General features: G+C 33.2%; 1 protein-coding gene across 2 annotated transcripts in view; it reads right to left on the bottom strand.

Moving 5' to 3' along the window:
- The window catches only part of CNTLN (centlein), a 286,589-nt gene that overhangs the window by 132,896 nt on the left and 128,505 nt on the right, over positions 1 to 25,188 (bottom strand). For both annotated transcript variants that reach the window (XM_069474222.1, XM_069474223.1), the window contains exons 11-12: positions 18,795 to 18,916; positions 17,332 to 17,451 (exon numbers count right to left, since the gene is read on the bottom strand). In XM_069474222.1, the coding sequence (XP_069330323.1) occupies positions 17,332 to 17,451; positions 18,795 to 18,916 (242 nt within the window). The remainder of the gene's footprint in view (positions 1 to 17,331; positions 17,452 to 18,794; positions 18,917 to 25,188) is intronic.

The following is a 25,188-nucleotide window of genomic DNA, read 5'->3' as shown; positions in this document are numbered from 1 at the left end:
AAAAAACCCTTAAAAGCAAGGTATAAAATAAAATAGACAATAATGTTGAAAGGCACTGGCAAATGTGTACATGGAACTAAATAAACATTTAGTATGTAAAGCAATCATAACAATACCTAAATGAAGATAGAGCTAAAATAAGGTAGAATTAAAATTCTCAACAACAGAATGATATAAGACAAAGGGAAAGATCAATGTTAAAGAATTTTAAGGTCCTGTGTTGTTGTAGGAGTGTAGAGGTACTGACAAACTTTAGACCTTGTCAAATAAATGATGTATGTGAAATATCAAGAATAATTATTTGAAGAATGGAAAACAAATATAAAATTTACAAATCAGAGCAGGTCAAAAAGGAAATTTAAAAAAATGTAACTAATCAAATCAAAGGCAAGAAAATCATTTTTAAAAAGGAACATAAAAAAATATACACTAAGAAAAAAATATTAGGATAAAGATGGTCAGTCATTACATAATTATCAAAGATGATTTACCACAAAAATATATTAGTTCTAATCTTTTAATACACTATTATAAAAATAAAATTATAATAAATTCAAATGATAAAAAGCTATATAAAATAAAATATATGTAGTCTCTGCTTTCCCTCGGTTTACTTCTTGAAAACACTGATGTTTCCAGTTTGATGTATATATTTTTTGTTCATATAATCATAAATACACATACACAAGGATTTTAAAAATTGGGACCCTGGTAGCTTCCCAGGTCCATTATAGATTGATAGGAGGAACACATACACATGTACACACATACATTCACCCACACAGTAATTAAGTTTGGGTTAGGTTCCTGATTTGTTTAGCTAAGAACATGGAACATACTGAAGCAGAATGGCTCCACAAACAAAAGGCAGATGTGACTTATCTCAACTAAGTTTTCCTTGGCTAGATCACTAGCCCAGCAAAACACAGTGCTGCTGTCGTTAGAAATGTTATTTCTCGCTTCTTGAAAGATATTTTATACTTACAGCTTGTTCCTTTTATAAAGAACTCACACAGTCCCTACTTTTAATAAGAAATATATATAGATATTTTTAGAGATGATGTTTTGCTCTGTCACCCAGGCAGGAATGCAATGGCATGATCATAGCTCACTGCAGCCTTGGAACTTCTGGGCTTCAGCAATTTTCACCCCTCAGCTTCCTGAGTAGGTGGGACTATAGGATCATGCCACCATGCTTGGCTGATTTTTTTATTTTTTATTTTTGTAGAGACAGTGTCTTGGTATGTTACCTACGTTGGTCTCAAACTCCTGGCCTCAAGCAATCCTCCACCTCGGCCTCCCAAAGTGCTGAGATTATAGGTGTGAGCCATCATGCCTGGCCTTTAATTAGAAACATTTATAGACACCAGGGACTACCTTGTTCTTGATTCAAACTAAGCACTAACAAACCACATCTTAATGGGTTTTTGCGGGGAGGGGCTGACAGAGTCAGAGCAGGATGAGCATTACCGATATACTGACTCTGATTTGCTACGCATTAATTATGGTGTTTCTGATACTCTGGTATGAAGACCCCCATTTCAAATCTATTTCTCACTAGACAGATGATATGAAACAACTGTATTCAGACATTGGACAATAGGCAACACAGAACTGTGACTCCTGACACAAAGCAAATAAATAAAGAGGGGCCCCAATGGTAGCACAGATTTCTGCCTGGAGGCACTTTCCAGACCATGATTCAGGTACAGGGTCCCAGGAAGAACATGAGAGTATCACTAAACTGAAGCAAAAGAGAAGTCTAAAACAGCTGCAATTTGTGAAGCCCAGTACTCAGAGAGGAGGAAGCTACAATGAAAAAGAGCTACAGAAATCTGCATAAGAATTCCTTTGAATCTGTGGCTAAATATTTTGTTGCATATGCATAGTATGAAACACAATAAAGCACGACAAAGAACAACAGGAGCTATAAACAGAAGTATTTCCAGAGCTCACACAGGACTGGAATACATTTGAGTTGTGACCAGCCAGAGAGGCGAGAATCTTTGTTGAACACCATGGCATTCAGTAGAGAACCCAGAAGGGTCATCATCATGAGTAGAGATAAATAAGCCTCTGGTAAAGAATACTCTAAACCTGTGCTAACAAGGTGTTTTTGAAAATCTGAAAATATTTAAACTAGAATCTCTGCTTAACCAAACTTTAGTCAGGTTCCTGAATATTCTCCTAGGCCTATCTGTGCACTCCTTGTAAAATCCAGTTTTAACAAAGAATGCTGCTAAGTCAGTTTAGCAAGAACCCCCCCACTCCAAATATCTGGTCACCCTTGATATGAGATTGGATTCCTCATCCTCCACCATCCCCCAGGTGATCATCCTGGCCTGACTTTAGGAAAAGTCCTATTAGGTCAGTTTAGTCAGAATCTTCCTTATCCCTGATGTTTCCTCTTGGTAATTTTCCATTCACTAACCCCCACTCTGCTCCTTGGCCATAATTCCCATTTGCCCACGCTGTATTAGGTGTTGAATCCACTCTTCTCCCCAGCTGCAAAATCCCACTGTAGTGGTCCCTATATCTATCATGATAGTCCTGAATAAATTCTTTCTTACTGTACGTTAGTAAGTATCACCGAGTCTTTTTTTTTCTTTAATACTTCTAAATATTTCTTCTTTTGAAGAAGAATCCAAGAATAATTACAAAATATTTTGAACTTAATAAAAAATAAAAACACATTTCAAAGTTTGTAAGGTGCAGCAAAAGCAATGCTTAGATGAATATCTATGTGTTATATATAGTACTTATATTACAAAAGAAGAAAAATCTATAATGATGTAAGCTTCCAATTAAAGCTAGAAAAAGAAGACAAATCAAGTTGAGGACTTTTCATATATTTATTGGCCATTTGGATGTCCTCTCTTGTGAAATATCTGTTCAAGGTTTTGCTCATTTTTCTACTAGATTGACTGTCCTTTTCTTATTTATTCAAAGGAATTCTTCATACATTCTGGATACTAGTCCTTGGCTGAACATGTATAATGCAAATATCTTTTCTCAGCCTGAAAGTTGCCATTTAATTCATTTAATGGTATCTTTCAATGAATAGAAGTTCTTAATACAGTCTGTGTTAGTCCATTTGTGTTGCTATAAGGGGATACCTGAAGCTGAGTAATTTACAAAGAAAAGAGGTTTATGTAGCTCGACATTCTGTAGGCTGTCCAGGAAGCATGAGGCCAGCATCTGCTTCTTTCTGGTGAGGGCCTCAGGAAACTTCCACTCATAGCAGAAGGTAAAGGTGAGTAGGCATGTAGAGATTACAAGGTGAGAGAAGGAGGAGGTGCCAGGCTCTTTTTAACAACCAGCTCTGGAGGGAACTCTCCTTTACAAAGAGTTTACAGAGCAAAAAAGAAAAATGGCATCAAGCTATTTATGAGGGATCTGCCCAGTGATCCAAAGTGCTTCCATTAAGCCCCACCTACAACACTGGGGATCAAAATGCAACATGAGGCTTGGAGGGTCAAATATCCAAACTATAGCACAGTCCAATTTATCAATTTTTAGTTTATTAGCACTTTTTATGTCCGGTTTAAAAATCATTGCCTAGTACAAAGTCACAAAGGTGTTCTATGTTTTCCTTTAAAAGCTTTATTGCTTAACCTTTCACATTTAGAACTGCAATCAATTTAGAATTGACTTTTGGGTTTGGTGTGAGGTAAAATATTCTATTAATGTAAGTGGGGTTTTTAAAAATTGGAGTTCTTAGAATGTTTAGCTATATAGTTATATCATCTGCTATTCTGGTTGTTTCCAAATTTTCTTTTTTTTTTTTTGGAGACAGAGTCCCGCTCTTTTGCCCTGGTTAGAGTGCCATGGTGTCAGCCTAGCTCACAACCACCTCAAACTCCTGGGCTTAAGCAATCCTTCTGCCTCAGTCTCCCGTGTAGCTGGCACTACAGGCATGTGTCACCATGCCCGGCTAATTTTTTCTATATATTTTTAGTTGTCCAGATAATTTCTTCCTATTTTTTAGTAGAGATGGGGTCTCGCTCTTGCTCAGGCTGGTCTTGAACTCCTGACCTCGAGCGATCCTACCGCCTCGGCCTCCCAGAGTGCTAGGATTATAGGCATGAGCCACCACACCCAGCCCCAAATTTTCATAATTATAAACAATGCTGTGGTGAACATCCTTGTATATATGTTCATATATAAGATTCTCTTTACTGTTTGTAACTAGAAGTGAAATTTTTAGGTCTTTGAGTACATACTTACAAATAGAAAGCATATTTCAAATATTAAAAAATGTATGGAGAAAAATATAACCACCATTAATGTAACAACCAACTAGATTTAAATATACTAACACTATTTAATTCATCACTTTTACTTTTGAGAAAAAAGATAAAATGATCTGTAAATAGTATTGCCTCATACAATATTCCACCTTTCTTTCCTCTCTGGAAGCAATCAGTTCTTAAATTTGGTGTGTACCTTTCTGGTCCATGTTTTAATACTATATATGTGTGGGATGTGTATATATAGTTATATATAACTGTATGTTGTGGATATCTGTGTGTATATACACATACATATCCACAAAAATATAGTATCATTTTTATGATTTTTAAAAATTTTGTTTTTACAAAATGTACCATAGTATACATACTATTATTCAACTTTCTTCTTTTAAATCTAACTCAACTCTTGCTTTTGAGGCATTTCCATCTTGATAAGTATAGATCTAGTTCATGCATGTTAAATGAATCAGAGTACTGCATTATATCAATATATCACAATATATTTATATCAGCTACTAACAGAGATTTAGATTGCCTCTAATTCGTCACTATTACCAAATTGCTGCAATGAATATCCTTATTTATGTATCCTGCTTGACTTTGTTTTAAAAAAAATCCTAAGATTCTATTTCAAAGTAAAATTTTTCTCTCAAGGGTTTTTATATTCCTTAGACAGAATTACACATATTGAGAAATATATTACCAAACTTAATGTCTTTTTACATCTGAAGATAACTTTGCCTACAACATTCCTACATTTGATGATATATGATACTATTCATTGCTTAAGAACAAAGTTTCTTAAGAAGCAAGTAATCCATACTGAAAACAAGGTATTCTAAATCCTGAAGCAGTTTTTGGAATAATCACTTTGTATCAGCTTCTTGTATCATTCACAATAAATTTTGCTGTTTACATATAGTCATTAGCATTCAGTTTAGATGTTGAAACCCAACATCATTGTTGATAGTATTATTTTCCTTAAAGAAAAAATGTAAAATAGATAGAGCTAATGTGATAAAACACACATACAGAAAGAAACTTTGACATCTTTTTTTAAAAAATCAAATGATTACAACACTTAATATTTTCCAGTATAATCCTTTAAGTAATTTTTAAAATACCACATATATAGTGCCCCAAATGTGTGAAAACAAATTAAAGCAGCAAATAAATTTAAAATACTATATGTGTGGCCTCAAAAAATAAATATCATACAAATATGGTCTTAATTGTTTGAAAACAACTTAAGGAAGCAACACAAAAAATTAATCTCAAGAGTTATGAAATAATCTAGCAATTGGGAGGCTGAGAGGGAGGACTGCTTGAGCCCAGGAGATGGAGACTAGCCTAAGCAACATAGTGAGACCTCATCTATACCTAAGATAAAAAAAGTTTGTGGGGCATAGTGATGCGTGCCCACAGTCCCAGCTACTTGGGAGGCTGAGGCAGGAGGATCCCTTCAGCCCAGGAGTTTGAGGTTGCTGTGAGCTATGATGATGCCACTACACTTTAGCCCAGGCAACCAAGCAAGACTCTGTCTCAAAAAAAAAATTTATAAAATAAAACTCCAAAATGTACTTACCATTTACACTAGTGAAATGTCTGAATATAGATACAAAGTAATATTTTTTCTTAACCACCAATATTGTTGACTGTACATGAAAACACAAATTAAAATATAAATCAAAACTATAATAGCAAAAGGTGGAAACAACCCAAAAATCAATCATGAATAAACAAAATGTGGTTTATACATATAATGGAATATTATTCAGCCTTACAAAGGAAGGGAATTCTGACACATGCTATAATGTGGATAACCTTGAAGACATTATGATAAATGAAATAAGCCAGACACAAAAAGACAAATATTGTATGATTCCACTTATATGAGGCACCTAGAATAGGCAAACTAATAGAGACAGAAAGCAGAAAGAGACAGAGGTTAGGGGAAGTGAGGAATGGGGAGTTATTGTTTAACGGGCCTTGAGTTTCCATTTGAGAAGAGGAAAAGGTTTTGAAGATGGTGGTGGTGATGGTAGTATAACAGTGTGAGTATACTTAAATGCTACTTCACTGTACACCTAAAAATGGTAAAAAAAAAAAAAAAAAAAAGAATCAAAAAAATAAAAAAATAAAGTGCTTAGATCAGTGCATGTCACATGCTAAACACACAATAAATATTGTTTTCTATTATCATCCTCAAAAAAAATAAAAAGTCAAAATTATAAATTTTATATCATGTATAGTTTACCACAATTTAAATATATATTTAAATACACATACACACACACACATACTCACCTACAATATAGGCTGATTATACAGCAAACAAATGGATAAATCATTTCTATATCTTAGACAAATGGAAAGGGCAGAAAAGAGGGAAAAAAGGAGAAAGAATAAAGGAAAAACATAAAAATAGAAATGCATAGAAGAGCTTTATCTGCATATTAATCACAGTTTTTAATTACATATTTGCATACATATTGATTACTATTTGTGTTCTCCAATAAACTGAAGCCATGTGATGCCTAGAGCCATGTGCATTATGCTGAGTATTTTACTTCTCGTGCTGAGCATATTTATTGCAGTAATTAATGAAAGCACAAGCACCATAAATGATCATACTGATTCAATAATATGTAACTACTATTATAAAACTCCATAGTTTAAAAGAATTTTTCACACGTATTATTTACTTAGCTATAATGGTTTGTTTGCTTCCAGGCCCCAGTAGTTTAACAGCATCATAAGGGACTGCTCAAAAGTCATCTATAGGCCTCATGTTGCCTCATACTCTGAAGCATACTAGAGGCAGAAAAGAAGAATATAAGGAACATAGGCTACAGGGCTCTAACTTAGCAATGAATAGGTTTTAGGCTAATCTTGTTCTGAAACTTCTCACTCTTACCTAGTGATACATAATAGATGTTTACCTGCTCTGAGCTCTGAACTTAGTGTATGAATTTCTTGTCCCTGATTCTCAATCATAAAGTAAATGAGATTCAAAGTCTGTTGCCACAGTCTTGAAATCCATTGCCTTTCTTTCCAATAGACCCTGATAAAAAAAAAAAAAAACTTGTACAACTTTTGATTAAACTAATATCTCAGAACTTATATTCTGATTTGCTCTTGGCTCATAGTAGCCTGTGTTCTTTGCTGTTGGATTGATTTCTTAAGCACACATACATTTAAGTTCTCATCTTACTAATTAATCTCATTAATTCTTACATATAATAATCATACAGGCTGTTTTTCAAAACTTTAAAAAATAATATGTGGGACAACTGGACATCCACCTGCAAAAAATGAAACTGCACCCCCTACTTTACAGCACATATAAAAACTTAACTCAAAGTAGATGAAAGACTTAGATATAAGAGCTAAAACTATAAAACAACAAGAGGAAAACATGAGGGTAAATCTTTGTGACCGTGGATTTGGAGATGGATTCTTAGATATGACACCAAAAGCATGAGCAACAACAAGGAAAGAGATAAATTGGACTTCATCAAACTTAAAACTTTTGTGCATCAAAGGACCCTACCAAGAAAGAAAAAAGACAACATATGAAATGGGAAAAAATTTTTGCAAATGTCTAGTATCCAAACGTAAAGAACTATCACAAAGTCCAAAAATACTACAACAGTAAACAGCTGATCTCAGCAGAAAGAGTTGGGAAAAGACAATGTCAAGAAGTGGCCACAGATACAGAGACAAAACCAAAAGAGAATGGTCACAGAGAGTTGAAGAGAAAAATGTGTTTTAAAGTGTGTGTCAACAATTTTTTCTAATACTGGTGAGAATTCCAAAAATATGAGAAGTATCCTTTGGTTAACTCCTGGTTACTGAATGGTTTACCTAGATTTAATGCCCTTGATTTAACTATTCTTAACAAATCAGAGTCTACATGGTTGATTGTTAAGGACTGAACTGAGTCTCCCCAAAATTCATATGCTGAAACTCTAACCCCTAATGTGACAGCATTTGGAGATCTTGTCTTTGAGAGGTAATTAGGATTAGAGGAAAGTCTTCATGATGTGATTAGTGTCTTTCTCTCCAAAATGTGATGACATAGTGAAAAGATGGCCATCTGCAAGCCAGAAGGAGGACCTTCAATAGGAACCTAACCCATAAGCACCTTGATCTTACACTTCCCAGCCTCCAGACTGTGAGAAATAAATGTCTGTTGTTTAAGCCACCCAGTCTATGGCATTTTATTATAGCCATAGAGCTGACTGATACATTGATAATTCACAGTTGTTATTTTTTATTCCCCACACATATTCTTAAATTTGCTATTTATTCTATTCTATGGTTTATAAATATTAGAAGTATGAACAATTTTATTTACTTGGACAAATCATTACATCAGAACAGACCTGGTATAATAAACAACCAATTTATTGGGTTTTCTTCCTTATTCATGTTCCACTTTATTGCTACTACAATCAGAATCAGGATGAATGTCACAATGATCGTAACACATTTGGGTACATATTTTATAATTAGTTTAAATTATGTACAGGATTTTTTCATACATGTAAATAGGTAAGTATGGGTTGGAAGGAGATCAGTGAAACTGCTGAGAAAGGGAAATTAAATTAGGGTTGTGAAGATAAAAGATCTATTCAGAAACAAATGTATTTCACTAAGACGAGAATTGATAAAGTCAAAATACAAAGTTTATCTATACCTTCCAAAAAAAGATGGGAGAATCAACAGAAGTAAAGAAAAAATATAGATGTTTGATTTTAGTTTGTATATTTTATTATCACACACAGATAGTTATATCTTTTTAATGTCTCTTACTGCTTTAATTCAGGCCCTCATGATAGATTTAAATGGTATCCCTTACCTAGTATCACAGCTACTAGCCTTTCCACATTCTACATTGTATCATCATTGCTGTGAAATAATTTTAATTACATAACACCCACATTCCACTTTATACACTGGAAGGAACCCAAAACTCATTGCCATAGCATATAGGATTCTACTGCAGTTACCGCATGATGATTTAGCTCTTAGTTTATAATATTCAGCTAAAGAATCACCACCATTTATCTTTAAGCTTTGCTTCAGCTCTTTTCCCCACTCACAAGCAGAATAGAATTTTCCTGCTTTATGTCACTACTATTCTCTTATTATTCTTTTAATCACACTTTTGCCTGTCTTCCCTGCTAAGTTGTGAGGACCTGATAAAAAGGGTAACATACTATTTCTCTTTGTTTACCTGTCCGTGTCTAGAAGAGTGCCCAGTGCAGCATTTTATAGGGTGGAGATTAGTATAAAAAGACAAAAATTACCAAACCACTACAAGTTCCTGATTTATTTAGCCAAGGATACAGAAAACATACAGTGAATCTCAGCACACCTAGGATTCCTAGCAAGGACATGCAGCAGCTGTGGTTCATAATGTGTAAGGTGTAATTTGCTGGATTAGAAAAGCTTAATTTCCTGCTGCACTTGAGCCTCCTTTTATAGTTTTATATCACTATTCAAAAATAATATACACAAATATTTTTATATGAATGCTTTCATTTGGGAGAATGTTAACATAATATTGGACTTTGTTAGTTCCTAAATCTAATTTATCATCAGTAAGGCAACAACTTCAACTAAGCAAGAAAGCTGAGTGAGCCCACTGGTATTTCTGAAAGCTTTCCTGGCCTCTTATTATCTAACATCCAAAGGATGGCTTCACCTCACTAGCATATAGTGTTTAGTATAGGCAGGTACCCCTACACTAAACCTTAGAGTTTGACACTATTAATCTTCAGTACACCACTGTATATTCAGCCCCTAGTTTATTGCCAGGCTCTGAATTACTACTGAATGAATGAATAAATAAATGAATATATTAATGCTTGTTAGATAAATACTGAAGGAAGCAGCCAATTTATCAGTTCATAGATTGCTAAATTCTTGGTTTTTTTGTTAAAATACAGTTATGATACAGTAAGTAGATAAACTTCATAAATCTAAATGAAATATTATAGGAACTATATTCCATGCAAAATTTCCAAGTCCTCAGATTCCTTTACTACTGCACCAACTAATATTTGTAACCATACTCAATGGTAAAAACAGTATAATTTTGGTCAGTGGTAGCATCATATTTTTAAGCTGATGTAGAGTTGCCACACAATGCTTTATTAAGGTCTTGAAAAGTTAATGTTTAAGATTAGATTTGGAAGAACTACTTAAATTTGGTTTAAAAGCAGTATTAGTAGTACATCTTCTTTCATGGATTCTATCCTTAAATATAAAAGATACTTATTAATGCAGAAATGGGTGGTAAATCTTATTCCTTAAATAGTTAAGACTGAGTATTAAACTAGATATTAATGTATGACACAAAAATAAAAATTCCTGGCCCATAGTAAAAAAAAGCCGAAACTTCTGATTCCCCAAGAAGGAATAGATATTTTTATGCCTATTCCTCTGCTAATTAAGCTTAAAAAACCATTAAAAATGCACAAAATAAACATAAGACTCTGAAGGGTGGGGAGAAGAAGAACACAATAGGGACTTCAGGAGTACAGGAACAATACTAGAGGAATAACTCACAGTGGTGAGTTTTTGGGTTTTCTTCATTCCTCCTAAAAATTCCAAACTAGGTACTAGAGAAACGCACAACCCAGAAATGCCAATGAACACAAACAAAGAAGCTTCAAGGAAACCTGCTCTCTAGCCAAAGGACCAGCAAAAGGGTGGATAAGTAAGACAAAAATCATGCTGACCATGGTTGCCCTACTCCAGCCATAAACCAACGGGGGGGGGGGGGGGGGGGGGGAGGCGGGGGAACTAAACAAACAAAACAGAATATAGCCATGCTCTGTCAAAGAAAGCAGAGTAAGAAGCCTGGTCTTTCACCAACACCAAGCAGTAACCCCTTCACACCCTCCTCAATGTATTATCAGCAGAGGTACAGTTAAGAGGTAATGGCCCAGGCATGGTGGTATGGGCCAGCTACTCAGGAAGCTTGTGGGAGAAGGATCACTTGAGCCCAGGAGTTTGAGGCCAGCCAGGGCAACAAAAAGAGAACCTGTCTCTTTAAAAAAAAAAAAAAAGGTAAGACTCCCGCCTCTTCCTAGCAGTAATGAGGTGACCCTCTCCCTCAGGTATGATGTCATCTGAGGCCTGTTAAAATCAAAAGTTTAAACAAGATCTAGAGACTCAAAACATAACACAGATAGTCCTCGACTTACAATGGTTCTTTCTACTTACAATTTTTCACTTTAGAATGGTACAAAATTGTCACAATTTTGACATATTCAAATTTTGAACTTTGATCTTTTCCTGGGCTAGTAATGTACGTACATAAGATATTCAACATTTTATTATAATATAGGCTTTGTGTTAGATGACTTTGCCCAACTATACACTAATGTAAGTGTTCCAAGCACATTTAAGGTAGGCTAGGCTAAGCTATGATGTTTGGCAGGTTACATGTATTAAATGCATTTTCTGTATGTGATGCGGTTACCAGAACATAACCCCACTGCAAGTCAGGGAGCATCTGTACTCCAAATGTCAAAGAAACAATAAAACAATGAATCATCATACCAAGAACCAGGAAAATCTTAACATGAAGGAGAAATTATAACCAAGGGATGCCACCACCAAGATATAATGCATATCTCAGAATTTACTGACAAGGATTTTAAAGCAGCTGTGATTAAAATGCTCCAAGAAACAATTATGGACACTTTTAAAACAAATCAAATAGAAACTCTAAGCAAGTAGGCAGGCTATATAAAGAAAAATCAAAGGGAAATTTTAGAAATAAAAATTACAATAACTAAAATAAAAAACTCACTCCATGAGCTCAATAGCAGATGAGAGAGGAGAATCAGTAAATTTGAAGACAACAGAAATTATCCAATCTGCATAACAGAGAGAAAATACTACATTGAAAAATAAATTGAACAGAGCCTCAGGGACTTGGAGGACAATAAGATATAACATTCATGTCATTAGAGTCCTAAAAGGAGAAGAGGAATGTGGGGCTCAATGAAGTATTGAAAGAAATAATGACCGAAACTTCCCAAATTTGTCAAAAGGCACAAACCAAAAGATTCAAGAGGCTGATCAAATCCCAAATAGGATAAACTCAAAGAAATCCATGCTGAGACATGTCATAATCAAACTTCTGAAAGGTAAAGAAAAAGGAAAAATGAGTAAAAGCAGGTTAGCGATGCATTACCTATAGCAGAACAAAGATTCAAGCAGTGTATTTTTCATCTGTGGGCCAGAAGGAAGTGGCACATTTTTCAAGTGCTGAAGAAAAGAATTGTTAACCTAGAATTCTATGTCCAATGAAAATATCTTTCAGTAATGAAAGTAAAATCAAGACATTTTAAATGAGAACAAAGAGGGAATTTGTTGCCAGACAACCTACCCTAAAGAATTCTAAAGGAAGTTCTTCAAACTGAAAGAAAATGATAAAAGAAGAAACTTGGAAGATTAGCAATGAAGAAATAACAGAATAAGGGACAAAAATACCTCCATTGCATTTAGCCATAAATATAATTTATGGCTAAATATAATAGAATATCCATGTTTTATAGTTTAAAAATTATGTTTGACAGCTGAAGCAAAAATTATTACATCATGTGATGAGCTTCTCAATGTAACTAGAGAATATATTTGAGATAATTATGAAAGGGGGAGAATAAAGGCATGTAAATGGAGGTAGGGTTTCTACATTCCACTTAAAGTGGCAAAATGTTGATTCCATTAGATTGTAATAAGTTATATATGTATAATACCTAGAGCAAACACTACAAAAACTATTCAAAGAGATATACTAAAAACCCCATAGATAAATAAAAATGGAATTCTAAAAAATCCTCAAGTAAATCATAAAAAGAAAAGGGAAACACAGGAAACAAAGAAAAATTAAATAATAACATGGCAGACTTAGCTGTAACATATCAATAATGCAAGATAAAATGTAAGCTTGCAAAAAAATAACAATATATGGAAATACACTAGCAATGTACAATTAGAAACCAAAATAAACGTTACAATACTATTTAAAATAGTTCCAAAAAATTACATACTTTGGTACAAATCTGACAAAGGTATTGACATACAGACCCTGTAAGCTACAATTACAAAACACTATTAAAAAGAAAAAAAGAAAATCTCAATAAATTAAGAAACACACTGCATTCATGGAATGGTAGACTCAACATGGTTAATATGTTAATTTTTCCAAAGTGATCTATAGATTTAGCACAATTCCAATCCTTTTTTTTAACTTATTTTTGTAGCTAAAACTTATATGGAAAAACAAATGGACTAAAAAAGCTCAAACAATTTTGAAAGAGAAGAATAAAGTTGGTCACTCTCACTGAGTTTAACATCTATTAGAAAGCTATAGTAATCAAAACCAGGTGTTTCTCATGAAATCTTATAATACAGATTAATGGAATAAAACACAGTCCTAAAATAGACCTACAGAAACATAATCAAGTGATATTTGACAGTTAAAAGGCAATTCATTTTAGAAAGGATAGCCTTTCAAAACTGGTATTGATACAACTGAACATATATTTGCAAAAAAATGAACTTTAACTTATAATGTACACTTTATATAAAAAGTAGCTCAAAATGGATCATACAGCTAAATACAACATGTAAATCTTCTTCAGAAGAAAACATAAGATAAAATCCTTGTGACCTAGATCAGGGAAATAACTCTCAAAACCATGATCCATAAAAGAAAAAAAAGGATAAACTGGATTTCATCAGATTAAATACTTTTGCCATGCAAAAGATACAGGGTAAGAGAGTGAAAAGGCAATCTACAGAATGGGAGAAACTATTTGCAAATCACATTAAGGATTTGTATAAAGAATATATAAAGAACCCTTAAAGCTCCAAAATAAGAAAGAAATTGTTTGTTTAATAACCAACCAGTTTTTTAAATGGGCAAAATATTTGAACAGTCACTCATCAAAGATGATATAAAGATGGCAAATAAGCACATTAAAAGACAATCCATTAACCAGTAACCATTAGGAAAAGACAAATTAAAATCACAATGGGATACCTACTGGTACGGTTTTAAAAAAATACTGACAACACCAAGTGCTCACAAGGACATGGGGCAACTGGACTCTGATGAATAATTGGTGGGAAGGAAATGGTATAGCTACTCTGGAAAACAGCGTGGCAGTTTCTTACAGAGTTATACATACACTGTCCATATGACCCAGCAATGCAACTCCTGGGTATTCAAAAAGTTATGTTCAAATAAAAAAACCTGTGTATAGGCAGGCTCCATTTTTAACTCCAAAAAACTAGAAAAGACCCAAATGTTCTTCAGCAGATGGATAAACTGGCATATCCATATAATGCAATATCATTTAGCAATAAGAAGGAACAAAGTGGATGAACCAACTTGAATGACTCTCAAAGGCATTATGCTGAGTAAAAGAAGCCAGTCTCAAAAAGTTACAGCATCTCTCACACTTTGATATTTTGCCAAAAAAAAAAAGTTACAGCCTATATGATTCCATGCGTATGACATTCTGAAAAAGGCCAAGTTCTGGGGAGGGAAAACGGATCAGTGGTTGCCAGGTGTTAGGAGTAGTGGAAGGATTTGACTACAAAGGGGCAGGACAAGGAAATTTTTCAGATGATGGAACTATTTTGTATCCTGATTGTGGTGGCAGGTACTTGAATCTATACATGTGTTATAACTTGTAAAGCCACACGCTAAAAAGGTTAATGTACTATATAAAATTTTTTTAAAAAAATTCTGTCTTCATCAGTAAACAAACTTTAATGAATAAAACAATGATGTTTTATATGTCTTATCATTTCATCATGATACTTTTTGAAATTAGTTTTATTTTTAACATCACATTCCATTAAGAACATTTAATACTAAACACGTTTCCAAGTAAGCTCCTTGAGAATAGAAGGTTTGTCTTATATTCTCACTTCATTCACCTAGCAAAGTGCTTCTCACGAGGCAGTAACTCAAACATGTTTGGTAACTGAAAAAATGCTTCACAAAGTAACTCAACCCTCTTCCCCAAATTTTTACATGATTTAAAGTTTATTCAATTCCTTAAAAAAATTCATTATCTTTTACTAAGTTAAGACTGATCTGAAAAATAACTATTTTACAATGGACTGTCACTTTAATAAATATAAACAGATTTTAGGAAAAAATTCCATACTTTAATAATGACTCTTATCATTCAATTCAAAAGAGTTATTTTTAAAGTACAAACACTACTGAGTGAACATATCATAATTCTGAAAGTTCTTTAACTTTCTTAAAAAGGTCTTATTACTTTTTCTTTAGTGTTATTTCATTAATGAGTAAAATAAACCCCAAATGTACCATTTACATGTAACCTCTGCCTGAATTTTCTTGAATAAATTAAATCTCGTAACTAGTTAGATTAGGTCTCTGTAATTCACTTCATCCAAAATTAGCTTTTTTTGGAGATAGAAAACTCATTAAAGATGATCAGATAAAGCATTGATACATGCTACAACATGGATGAACCTTGAAAACATTGTGCTAAATGCAAAGGATCATATATTGTAACATCCCATTTATATGAGCTGTGCAGAATAGGCAAATCTATAGACACAGAAAGTAGATTAGTAGTTCCCTAGGGCAGAGGAGGGTGGATGGGAGGGTTGGGGAATGACAACTAAGTTGTATAGGCTTTTGGGGGTGGTGGTGATGAGTATGTCCTAAAATTGATTGTGATAATGGATGGTACAACTCTTTGAATATACTAAAGGCCATTGAATTATACAGTTTACATGAGTGAACTGTATGGCTTGTGAATTATAGAAAAGCTACAAAGGTTATCAGGAAATGCTTCTGGGATAAATCTATATAGTCTACAACATAATTTTTTAAATAAGATTCTTCATTAACATGATCAAATGTGTAGCACTAGTAGAATATACTGCACTTTGAGAGGTAAACGGGAGTATACATTTAAACTTGATGTGGTCATTTTCTCAAAAGTTTATCATTACATGGGAAAGGTTGTAATCAAAAGTTATACATGTTATCACGTAGTATATAAAACAAGCTTCTGATTTATAGCTAAGAAAATTCAGTGACATTTAATTACAATAAGCCATATGATGGTAAATTCTAGCAATCTAAAAGACATACAGGCTTTCAAAAAAAAACTGTATAGTCCAAATGTCAGAAATTAAATGAAGAAATAGTTAAGTAGCAGAAGAGGCTAATTATATTAGTCTAACTCCTTTTCAACTCAAAAAAAAAAAAAAATAGAAGAAGTGTTCTTTCTTTGCCAGGATGAATATAATAGCCTGCGAATTATAAGATCAAGCAAGCAAACTGTATGTTTTCTAAAATATGAAGTATCCTTCATCAAGTTTTATACTTAGGGCAGCTAAAAGACCTATGTGGAAAAATCAGCATTAAGCCCAAAGGACAGGCAGTGCACAGCAAGAAAGAAAGCAATTCCCTGGTGTCTTTTGCAGGTCACTACCAAGGACCATGTTAGCAGATCCACACCAGACCCTTAACAGGCAGTTCTGCTGCTACCAGTAATTAGCTTGGACAGCTCTGGCTCCAAGAGTAGCAGCAAGGCTACACCATAATGAGCTCAGCTGGGATTAGCAGGACAGGGCAGGGAACCAAGAGAGCTCAGGCATTCTGCATTGCGTATGTATCTAGGAGATCAAACAAGGATGGCTGGCTAGGTTATCCCCTCTCCACCTCATTCCAAAAATGAAGCACGGCAGTGTCTAAAATACAGGCTAATGAAGAGCGACACCTCCAACAGATGAGAGCCACATTAATTAACACAATCCCTAGATCATATTATACAGTTTCTGTTAGAGCTAGCAAATGTGCAACTTGTTATTGCATGAGATAGATATATGTATATTTTTAAAAGCTAGTCTTTTTTTCTTTACTTTCATCGGCAAAAATAGATTATTTCATTTTCAAATTTTATAAAATATTTCTCTAATGGCCTTTAAGTCACAAAATAATCCTCCCAAATGTTTATCTAAGTCCGTATTGTTAAAAAAGAAAGAAACTCACTTTTGAATCATTAGCTCCTGGTTTTCCCTTCTGAAATATGCCAGTTCATTCCATACAGCATCAGAATCTTCTTGTCGAAGTTGTGGGGGATCTGCTCTGTTTATTTTTCTGATTTCAGTCCTATTTTTAAAATAAAGTGGCTTTTTCTTTAACATCTTCAAAATGCAATAAAAATTAATTTATATATTCTGTAAAATTTAAAAATATCTATTAACCAAATTTCTAATTCAAGCTGTTTATTGGATGAATTTCCTAAAACGTAAGCATGTAGAAATTAAAACCCCCATCATAATTTCCTAAAGCTAAACTGCTACTATGGAAAGCAAACTTTTAAGCAGATACGTGATATTCTTAGGTCTCTCATTCATTTTAATAGTAATAAAACATACACTTTAGAATTTTAACAGTCTCCAAAAAAGACTATAAGCAACCCACTCATCTAGAATTTGCTGCCTATCAATCTGAATGTGGTATAGATGCCCTATCTTTAAAAAAAGGTATCACCAGTGCATATGTCAGAAAGTAGATTTTCAATCTTCTAGTGATTACTAAAAAGTTAGGTGAGCAAAGGCTAAATCTAGAACAAATTGCTTTATCACTGCTTTACTGACAAGCGATATGAAACACCTCCATTCATTAAAAGAAAAAATCAGATGTGACAATTATCTACAAATGATGCCAAATGCCCTTTACCATTTTCATTTTCTGTACATAAAACAAACTCTTCATTCTGATTTTGTAAAAGTGCTGTACTGGCCAATTTAGAAACAGTATTTCTCTACAGAACAGACCAATGTGTATCATCAACATTGCCCTAAAGGATCCATCGCAAAAGATGAGAGGGTAGTAGATTTTCTGTACTCATTCAGTCCTTTGCCCTCTGTTGATACTGTTAACAGGGGAGCCACTTACAACTAACCAAGATCTGAACACCTGTTCAGAGCAATTGAATTGAGACTGCCAATTCATTCAGATAAGCTGGAGAACAAACTGATGGATAGTAAAGATCTTCAAATTGCATACTAGGTTGGAATAGTTTTAAGATAGTTAACTATGTATGTGAATTTCATATTTCTCCTGTCTTTCCATTAAAACTTAAATACTTTCTGGGTTATAAACATTTTAACACCACTATTTTATTTATTTAAAAGCAGTTTTCCAACCACATGGATATTAACTATATTTGCTTTAAATTATATACTTTTATTAAGCCATTGCATTAATATTAAAAATGTATATAATAATTCATAATCACCTCTATTTGATATCTACAGCTGATAGGCAAATCTATACTTACATTCTCTGTTTTCATTTGTTATATTCTCCATTTAAAAATTCACAATAAAGATTTGACTACCAAATAATTTCTTTAAAACCAAACAAAAGCCATTAAAACACCTATATAACCCTACTCCATTCCATTTAATATTTAGGGAAATGCCTTTATGAGCTATGTAACTCACATGCCACTGCCTTCTTCCCACTGTTTTAATTGCTCTTTTACTGCTCTATAGTTGGTCTGTAACATCTGTAGCCTTTCCTTGCGTTTTTCATGGGCATCTCTTAGCTCATCATTTTCTTGGCTCTATAGAACACAAAAAAGCAAGCATGTAAGTTTGAAAAAAGTATTAGCTTAATGTTTGAAATAAAAGGTAACCTGTCTAAATATGAAATTAAAAAAAATGTGTAAACATGAGTAAATTTGTAATACTTATCTAAGCAAAAGAAAATAGAATTTCTCAAGTCACAGAATAGGTTTGCTTGATAAATTCAAACCACACACAGCATTTTTAAGCTGCTTAAATAATTTCAAAATTTTGCTGTCAAGTTATTTTCATTCCTTTCCCTTGTTGTTAATATACACATAAATGTTCATAAGCCTATCTTACAGATTTTAATTCTCTTTTTCACCACAAGGATTTATCTATACATAAAGCATGATTATTTTGTTAAAGTACAAATATGACTAGGATAAGGACATTAATCACAGTAAGACCAATTCTTCATCCATGAATTCAAAATTAATATGTAACAAAGCACAAAGATTATACAGGAGGAAGAAAATGAGACTGCACCTATGTTAGAAGTAGCACAGTTTATCCTTTTAGGGTTGTACCATAAAGAACTGAAAAAGGAAAGCTAGACTTAGCACTCTTGAAGACCTCATAGAATAGGCAATCCAAACATTATGTTGTTGTTTCAACACCTAGCTTAGACAATTACAGTCAACTACTTCTAAATTTATAGCAAATGAGATAAATTTTCATTTTTAGATATAACTGTAAAATCTACTTATAAAGACAAAATTCGTAGCCCTCAGAAGATGTATTCACACAATGTATGAATTATGTTTCTCAAAGTAAAATAAGTAACTTCTGGAGTTTTCTTCCTCATGAGAATTTCAAATATTTTAAAAATTCTTATTCATTATGTCTGTATGGATGAATTTGTATGTTTAGTTAGGAGGGACAACAGGTACTTTCTAACATTATAGTGATGTGAGATGAGCAGGAATATGGCAGTCAGAAAAGTCTGAATTCCATTTTTGGATCTTCTCCTGGTAGTTTCATTATCTTAAGAACACTATTTAAATTAATTCAATTTCTTTTTCAGTAAAACATGGAAAAGAAAACAGAAGATTAAATTGTGATGATTAAATTAAATAAGCTAACACAGGCAGAGCCCCTGGCACTCTACCTGCCCTATAAAGGCACAAAGCAAAAGTTAACTTCCTTCAGTCTCCATTCCCCAGGTATTAACACTGATGCCTTTACACGCCAAATTCACTGTGTTCTTGACCATTTGCCTCTCATCTAAACAGTAAGATAATACTTTATAAAGTTTGCATTATTTTACTGTAATTCTATTGTGTCTCAGCAGTATGGATATTTTGTCATTCTACTTTTAATACATTTCTAGTAGGATAATTCTCTTAAGTAGTTATTAGCAAGTATTTGAGTCTTGTGTGTACCAAGAAGTGTTCCTTATGCCATAATGGAAATAGAAATGCTTGATGAAAAAGCAAAAGCTTCTGCACAGCCAAGAAAACAGTCATTAGAGTGAACAGACAACTCACAGAATGGGACAATATAATTGCATGTTATACACCTAATAAAGGGCTAATAATTACAATTGATAAAGAACTCAAGCAAATCAGCAAGAAAAATCAAACAACCCCTTTAAAAAGTGGGCAAAAGACAAGAACAGAAATTTTAAAAAGAAGGTAGACTAATGGCCAACAAACATATGAAAAAATGTTCAACATCTCTAATTATCAGGGAAATGCAAATCAAAACCACAATGAGATATCACTTAAATCTTCAGTGAGAATGGCTTTTATCAAAAATCCCAAAACAACAAATATTGGTGTGGATGCAGAGAGATAGGAACATGCATACACTGCTAGTGGGACTGCAAACTAGTACATCCTCTATTGAAAGTAGTACGGAGATACCTCAAAGAACTAAAAGTAGAACTACCATTTGATCAGGCAATCCCACTATTGGGTATTTACCCAAAGGAAAAAAAGATACTCTATAAAAAAGACACCTGCACTCAAATGTTTATAGCAGCACAATTCACGATTGCAAAGATGTGGAAACAACCCAAGTGCCCATCAACACATGAGTGGATTAATAAAATGTGGTATATGTATACCATGGAGTACTACTCAGCCATTAAAAAATGGTGAACTAATACCTCTTGTATTAACCTGGATGGAGCTGGAGCCCATTCTTCTAAGTGAAGTATCACAAGAATGGACAAACACCACATGTACTCACCATTAAATTGGAACTAATCAATCAACATTTATGCACACATATGGAAATAACATTTATTGGAAATCAAGCAGGTGGGAGGGTGGAGAAGGGGATGGATAAATTGACATCTAACAAGTACAATGCACACTATCTGGGGGATGGGCACACTTATAACTTTGGCTCAAATGGTACAAAAGCAATTTATGTAACTAAAACATCTGTACCCCCATAATATTCTGAAATTAAAAACGACAACAACAACAACAACAACAATAAAAAACCATGAGAATGGCATCAGCTGACAGGGCATTCAAAATAAATGTTATCCTATATAGTTTTAGAAGATATACAATTTACAGTTAATGCAAACTTGCTCGAAAGTGGCATAAATTAATACATGAAGTAAAAGTCAAATATTCAGGAAACTGAGTTCGATTTTGTTCATTTCAATTTAAAAATCATACATGAATAGCCTATTACCTGCAGGAGATTAGGTGCTGATAAGAGTTAAAATATTGCTGCTGAAAGTTACTACATTTTACTTTGATACAGCTATGTAAATTCGGTATGTCTCAGTTTCTCCATCTTCAAAATAGAAGCTATTTATAGCTCTTCTTCTAAGACAGAAAGAATTATTTAACTTGGAACTTGAATTTTCATACTAAGTTTGGTAAACAATCCAAATATCACTTCACATCTTTGACAATAAGCTTTCTAATCTTAAGAAGGTGAAATAAACTAGCCACATAGATAAAATCTTAATAATTAAGATAGTTAATCATTAATTAATAATTAATGTTGGTATATTCTGATAAACATGTTAATTATATTTATTGGAATTCTTTAAAACTAAAAAATTTATTAGGAATTTCAACAGGATGTATTAGAAATTTATTAATAAAATAATTTAATTATAAGAAATTTATAGACCACATTGGAAAAGATTCATGTCAAAACAAATTCAAAATAAACTTATAGTTAAACTAAAATGAAGATTTTATGTTAAAGATTTCTAAAATAGCTTTCTGTAATTATTCTTCATTGAATCAAAGTTCTTCCCCTAAACTTTTATTTTACAATAAATTTCTTAAAAATTATTACATATAGGCCAGGCACAGTGGCTCATTCCTTTAATCTTAGCATTTGTGAGGCCTAGGCGGGAGGACTGCTTGAGGCCAGGAGTTTTAAGACCAGCCTGAGCAACACAGTTAAGACCCTGTCTCTACAGAAAATAGAAAAATTAGCTGGGCGTGGTGGCACATGCCTGCAGTCTCAGCTACTCAGAAGGCTAAGGTGGGAGGATCCCTTCGGCCCAGGAGTTTGAGGTTACAGTGAGCTATGATTACACTACTACACTCTAGCCTGGGCAACAGAGTAGGACCCTGTCTCAAAAAAAAAAAAAAAAAAAGTATTACATATAAACCCAGTGTTTGGGGGATCAGTAAAGTTCTGTGTTAGAGTCATTAGAAACTCTGAGTAAATGGAACCTAAAAGATTGACCCAAAAGTGAAAATTAATAGAGTGGGGCATACAAATTTTCTTGATTACTTTTCACAATGATCCTCTGTTGAATTAACGGAACAAATTGAGATTCTTGTTAGTATTTTCACTATATTTAGCATTTTTTGGTACTGCCTCAGCTACCATTAATCATTAAATTTATACCCAATTCTTTCCCTAATTCTTAAATAGCAACTAACTATATTACACCATTAAACCAAAGATTAAGGCTTAATAAAAATCTCCTGAATCCTATATATCACTCATGATGTGCGAGGATCTATACTAGGCATATTAATTAATCAAAGCACTGAATGCTGCCAAATGTGATTCTTAAAGCTTTACTGTAAAATGTTCAATATTAGCAAATACTTTTGGTTTTCCTATAGTAATTTAAATAAGTGGCTATTTCCATTAAGTAGTGATTAAAGAAAAATGGTTTCATAGATGAGGTTTCTGCTTTAATTTTACTTGCTTCCTAATTTATTCTAACACTAGAGTGCTTATATAATCTCATAAAATTATTAATATTAAAATCTAAACTATTAAAAATGAAACTCAACTAGTGATTATTTGTACATCGATTTGATAGACATGATTTATAATAACAATTGTTTTAAAATGCAGTTTCATCCATAGATTCATGCCTTCGGGATGCTGATATCAAGTATAATTCATGCATTACATTAGTTCTAGAGACTATTATTTATTTGTCCTACTTCAAAAATACACAGTAAAATTTTATAAAATGTAAATATAAGATAGATATAGTTCAAAGAAAAACATTTTCCCTATTTTAATGCTGCTAAACACATGTCAGGAGAAATCATCTATCAAAACTGAATATATTAAATTTTTTAATTAACCAAAATACATTTTTAAAATAATCTTCTAAGAAATATAGCTTAAATTTGGAATATGATCCTTTAAGTCTCATTTGACATATAATAGTCAAAGTTAGGCTGGGCATGGTGGCTCATGCCTATAATACTAGCACTGTGGGAGGCCGAGGGTAGAGGTTTGTTTGAGGCCAGAAGTTAGAGACCAGCCTGAGCAACATATGTACAAAAAAATGGAAAAATTAGCCAGGCATGGTGTCACGTGCCTGTAGCCTCAGCTACTTGAGAGGCTGAGGCAGGAGGATCACTTGAGCCCAAAAGTTTGAGGTTACAGTGAGCTATGACCAGGCAACTGTACTCTAGCCCAGGCAGCAGAGCAAGATGCTTTGTCAAAAAACAAAAAAGTCAAAGTCAAAATAATAGTACTTTATTTGGGAAATATTGTCAAGAAAGATTTTATAACAAAATCAAAAGTAAGGTCTAAAAAATACATTTTATATCACTAATTACTACATTTTCCTAAGAAGATACACACAAAAATATTTCATGGGCAGTTACTGAGATTCATTGATTAGATCATTCAATAAAACACTTACTGAGTATCTTCCATAGATTTTGCAATTAAACTAGCTAAACTAGAAGCTCTAACTTCTGTGTAGAAACAAGTCTGAATGACTAAAACGTTAAGAAATATTAATAGAAAACAGAAAAAATTTTATCAACTGACTTGCCTCAAAGATATCTGCAATTAATTCTATTTTTGCATCATAAGAACAGAAATGATTTTTGATCTAATTTTCTGGTTTGGCCAAAGGCTCCTTGGCCAAACTAAAAGCATGCATACTGTTCACAAAGCAGTGGCTCGATCTTCAGGGAATGAGAGCCAGGTTTTACAGAAGGAAAAAAAGCCAAAAAACTTTTATAAAATAAAATACCAAGGATTCTGTTATGTATATTTAATTTCAGCAGAATGTATTAAATTCATGTATATCAGAATATTGAAAAATAAGACATGTAAACTGCATTCAAAGGACATATTGATGTTATTAAAGGGCACTGAAAAGTGCTAATAGAATCAAGTTGCCAAATGCATGAAAGTCAGTAGAGCAGGGACTCAACTGCATTAGTGATCTCAAGAATAATAAAGATTTCATAAAGCTCAGATGCAGTGGTTGTTAGGCAAATTATAGTTGTTAGAGCACTATATTCACAAAGTCAGGAACATGGGTGGGATTTTTATAAAAATAGCTTCCATTCCTTCCATTACTATTGGCTTATTTATTACAACATCGGTCATCTATCTTGAAAATATGTACAACTAGCTACACAAGATAATGTGTTAATATTTTATACAAAATTCATAACTAGTATAAGAATCAATTAATATGCATAATTTACTGCTGATATAACAACCATCATATTAATGTATCAAAGTATATATGCATGTATTTCATGGGCTACAACTAGTGAAACTTATTTGTCCCTCCTACCCTCAATACCAGAGGCTACCAGAAGCTAAGAGAGGAATGGAACAGATTCTCCCTCATACCCCTCAGAAGGAGCCAACTCTGCTGACACTTTGATTCTGGACTTTTCCAGCCTCCACAACTTTGAGACAGTAAGTTTCTGTTTTTCTAAGCCATCCAGTTTGTGGTACTTTGTTATAGTGGCCCTAGGAAACTAATACAGGCAAAGTATTAATTACTACATTACTTTATATTCACATACACTTTAGTAATAGCAATAGTATAAATATT

This window comes from Eulemur rufifrons, chromosome 7 (genome assembly GCF_041146395.1).
Source record: "Eulemur rufifrons isolate Redbay chromosome 7, OSU_ERuf_1, whole genome shotgun sequence".
Taxonomy (NCBI): Eukaryota; Metazoa; Chordata; class Mammalia; order Primates; family Lemuridae; genus Eulemur; species Eulemur rufifrons.
The sequence above is the reverse complement of the archived record's forward strand: the minus strand, read 5'-3'. Positions and strand labels throughout refer to the sequence as shown.